Source organism: Acanthisitta chloris, unplaced genomic scaffold (genome assembly GCF_000695815.1).
Source record: "Acanthisitta chloris isolate BGI_N310 unplaced genomic scaffold, ASM69581v1 scaffold16381, whole genome shotgun sequence".
Lineage (NCBI taxonomy): Eukaryota > Metazoa > Chordata > Aves > Passeriformes > Acanthisittidae > Acanthisitta > Acanthisitta chloris.
The window spans coordinates 1-4,116 of NW_008655616.1; the positions used below are offsets into that span (position 1 = coordinate 1).

The window sequence follows — 4,116 nt, forward strand, 5'->3', positions numbered from 1 at the left end:
ATAATTATATATAAAACTATAATATAACAGTCAGATACTCCCCTGAAAGAGTAAAATGGATAAAAAATGTCATAAAAATAAAATACAGAGAATATGAATAAATTACTTATATACATTAGTAACTTAGAAGACACAACAGGTTACTGTAGCTGCAAATTATTTTTTACATTAAGTACGTATCTGGGCAGAATAACTATCAATGTAAAGAAGACTTCCTGTTTATTTGAAATGGTTTCCTTCATGGTCAGTCCTATTAGTCAATTCTATAGTGTCACTGTAACCTCAACAGAAGAAAACAGGTACACAGACCAATGCCAGTACAGAGGAAAACATAGAAGACTGAAGAAACTAAACCATCTCTGAACACGAGAGAGGAATCACTGCAGCTTAACTGACTAAAACCATACTGAACATAAATATTTTCCAAAATACCATTACTGTAAAAACCTTCTAAGGATCTAGAACTCTGTCTGAATAAGAATGCACATTTATCCAAGTATTTATTCAAATACTTCAGACTTCCACCCAAACTGTAGGATCTCCACTTCTGTCCACAGCTCTTGTATTTCACTGCCTATGAACCACAGCTGCCCTAACAACAGCCCTTCAGGACTACATGCTATTGTCCAAAAGCACAGAAAATACAGAAGACACTTCCAAAATCTTGCCTATCATCTGTTCCCTCAGATTCATCACACCTGTCTGAATTCAGCCACCATTGCCCAGAATGTCACTGACCCACCACTTCCCCAAAGAAAATAATCCTGTCCCCATCCACTGCCAGGGTTCTGTAGTTATTCTCCTGCCTAGGCAATCACCATAAATGCATGTTCACAACTGCATTCAGAATGTAGTATTCCCTTTGATTTCCATCTTCCTCAGCTATTTTGAATGAATATGCAATCCATTAACTCTTCTGTTAGAGAACAGCTGATTAAAAACATGGAAAACCAAAATATCAAATCTAATCCATTTTGTAGCATTCCAATTAAAATATTTTTAAAACTTTAGGATATTTTTAAAATTCAGATTTGCCCTATTACTTCACCTTTACTAAAGGTCCAAAATCAGAAAATCTCAAAGTCCGTTCTAATTTTTCAATATATCTCCAACTTCACAGAGAGGTTTTCACTAATTCTTCCAAAGTTTCAAAACTTTTTAAAGCTGTAAAATGATAAACTCAAATTTCATTGTACTACCTTCAAGACACATAAACCCCCAAATTTTATGTCACAAAATTGTTCATTTTTCAAAACTAACTTAAAATATCAGGTCAAAAAGAAACTACATTTCCTCTTTTGAAAATATTGTTCCTGTAGAATAGTTCAGTTCTCTTATAATCACCTATTTCTAAAATGCATATGAACCTATGCATTTCCATGTGCCCAGTTAGATGCCACATTGCTAGCTATCCACACCATCTTCAGACATTGAGACAGTCATGCTTCCTCACAAAGCAAGTGTACTAGCCTCCCAAAGTCTTGTGCCAACATCAGCAGGAGCTGGGTTGTGCCATTAACATGATTAACATGAAATACAGCTATTTGCAATCGGTTTGTAGCTGGTGAGGTAAGACAAATATCCAAACTTTCAAACTGTCTATGAATCTTATGTGTCTCCATTGAGACAGTGCAACTTAAGATTCTTACTGAGTATTTCAGACTTCAGTGTCAGTCAGATGGAGCTGTGCATTGCCAGGTATCAGATGTTTTATGAGGCAGGGTGTACTGTATGTAATTGCAAACAGTACATAAGGAAGTACAAAGAGGACAAATCTAGGAAAGACCTTTAAATGTCTATTAATACTATTTGGGTTCCTTAGATGGAATGAAATTATATCAACTTCTTAATAAATGGATTTATATCTTGAAACAAGCAAAAATAATTAAAAATAGGAATTATGTCTTCTTAAGTTAAGCACTGAATTTATATGCCATTCTGAGAAATAAAACCTTGGGATTTCTGTTATTTTCAGTAAACTAGAATATACCTCCGAGTTTCTCAGTGCCATGTTCATGTACCTCAAACTGCAATATCTTATGAAACCACAAAATCAATGGATTTACTGACTTTGCTAATAAATCCTAATCTTTAACCCCTGAAGATTTTGATTCTGAAATAGAGAAAGTGAGAAAGTCAGTGCTGTGCAGTTCCTATTTGGACTATCATTCCACAGTGTCTGTGCACTGGTCAACTGAGCAGCTAACTCTGGATCTTGAATTTCAGGATGGGAGCCAGGCACTACAACTTTTTGACAGCCTGATCTTTTATGAGTTTTAGACAAAAGAGATTTCTTTCATCCCTGTCTCCACTATCAATAATTTTTGCTCTCTTGTTAAATTAAATGGGTTTTTAGAAACCTTGGTCTGTGTATTTTGATAGTTCATGTTCCCTTGTCACTGTATTTTGTGCAAAGCATTCTGAATGCTACAGTCAAGATTTCTAGTATTTCATTTATCCAAAGGATTGATTCTTTCAAAGTACTTAAATACAACAGTTACAGAAAATTAAAAATTATATATAGTAAATGTCTGATGAGCAAACAAATAATGTCTCATGCACTGCAAAATGGAGCCAACATGGCTGTTGAAGAGACAGGAGAGTATTTCTTCCCCTCCTCTACCAATACCATAAACCATTTCTGTGAGACCTATAAACAGTCTGTGTAGATTTAATGCATATTTTAATGGCATACCCATCCTAACATATATGACTTGGAAGTAACACAAATGTGATATTTCCAAACTTGCTTAACACCAGTTTTGCACTGCTTCCATTCCATTTGCCTTTCTTTTTCTATGTATGCCAGGCTACAACTGAACACTTTTGAAAAATCACACTTTGGAGTAGAAAATAACACACAAAGGTGTACAAAATCCAACTTCTTCAGTTTAGTACAAAAAATTACTTTTTAAAAGAAAACATTTATGTAACAAACTTTGTTCTCAATGGGAGTGAAGAACAAAAGTGAATAACACTGGTAGAAAGAATACAACATCAGTAAAAAATCAAATAAATATCTGCGGAAAGGCATATGAAAGCTAGTGCATAAGAAAAAAGCAATATTTATGTCCAAGCACACAGGTAATAAAATCTACTGACTGCACATGTAAGTATGACAGTTGAAAAAATGTTTACATTCAACAGCACAAACATAACTACAGGCCAAGATTTCTGAAAATTTGAATCTAGCAGTCTAGATTGTCAGGTAAATATGCATATATCTCTATCTATCTATCTAATTCAACTTCTATAAAATTTCCAAAAGTTAATAAAATGGAATACGCTTATGAAACTATGGTCCTGCCTACACTGAGATACATAGCATTGAACAAGGATTCGAGCTAGTTTAACAAGAAATTTCTGTTACAGATACTTGCTCTACAGTGAGAGTTGTACATGCTGCAAAAAGCACAACATTAATATCAATGAAATGTTTACATACTGAAAGTTGTCCAGACAAGAACTGTGGAACATCCCTTAACATGCCAGGACTCATAGGAGAAGTCACTGAAATAGAAGGTCGGTCCATTTTTTGAGATTCAAATGAACTAGAACCTGTAATTATAAATAAAAATATTTTATAAATAGCAGCAGTAATGTACTTTTCACAACATTCTAAAAATAAAAATTGTAGAAACATAACCAAACATGCAATAGAGTTGTGATAAGTATCACTTTTCAAAACCTATTTAAAATTATCAAATAATACTTCATGTTTTAGTGCTCAGATGCAATCAAAAGCTTTTACTTGTAAAATGAAAAATAGTTTATTCAGATATTTCTGACTGTAATTATGTTAGCAAGTTGAAGGCCCAAAATTCCTAAGCAGTAAAGGAAACATTTTGCTTTGGTGAAAGGACTTCAGACTTCTGACTTATTATCTGGTTCAATCAGACTACTTTTTAACTAGATTTTTACAAAAACATCTAGATGTATGTAATGTTTTATGTGCATTTTGTTTCAAATCTACAAGGTCTGCAAATGGTCAGAGGACAAATTTTAACATATAAAACATAGAGTAAAAGTATTTTTATAAATACAAAAGACAATCCACATCTCACAAAACATAAAATGAATTTTAAGATTTGGCTGATGAGTAAAAAGTCATCGGAA

At 33.4% G+C, this 4,116-nt stretch overlaps 1 protein-coding gene across 1 annotated transcript in view; it reads right to left on the minus strand.

The window, feature by feature from the left end:
- Positions 1 to 3,445: 3,445 nt before the first annotated feature.
- LOC103811043 (regulating synaptic membrane exocytosis protein 2-like) overlaps positions 3,446 to 4,116 on the minus strand; it is a gene marked incomplete at both ends in the record, with an annotated part of 50,685 nt that continues 50,014 nt past the window's right edge. The window contains one exon of the mRNA XM_009083988.1: positions 3,446 to 3,558. Coding sequence (XP_009082236.1) covers positions 3,446 to 3,558 — 113 coding nt within the window. The remainder of the gene's footprint in view (positions 3,559 to 4,116) is intronic.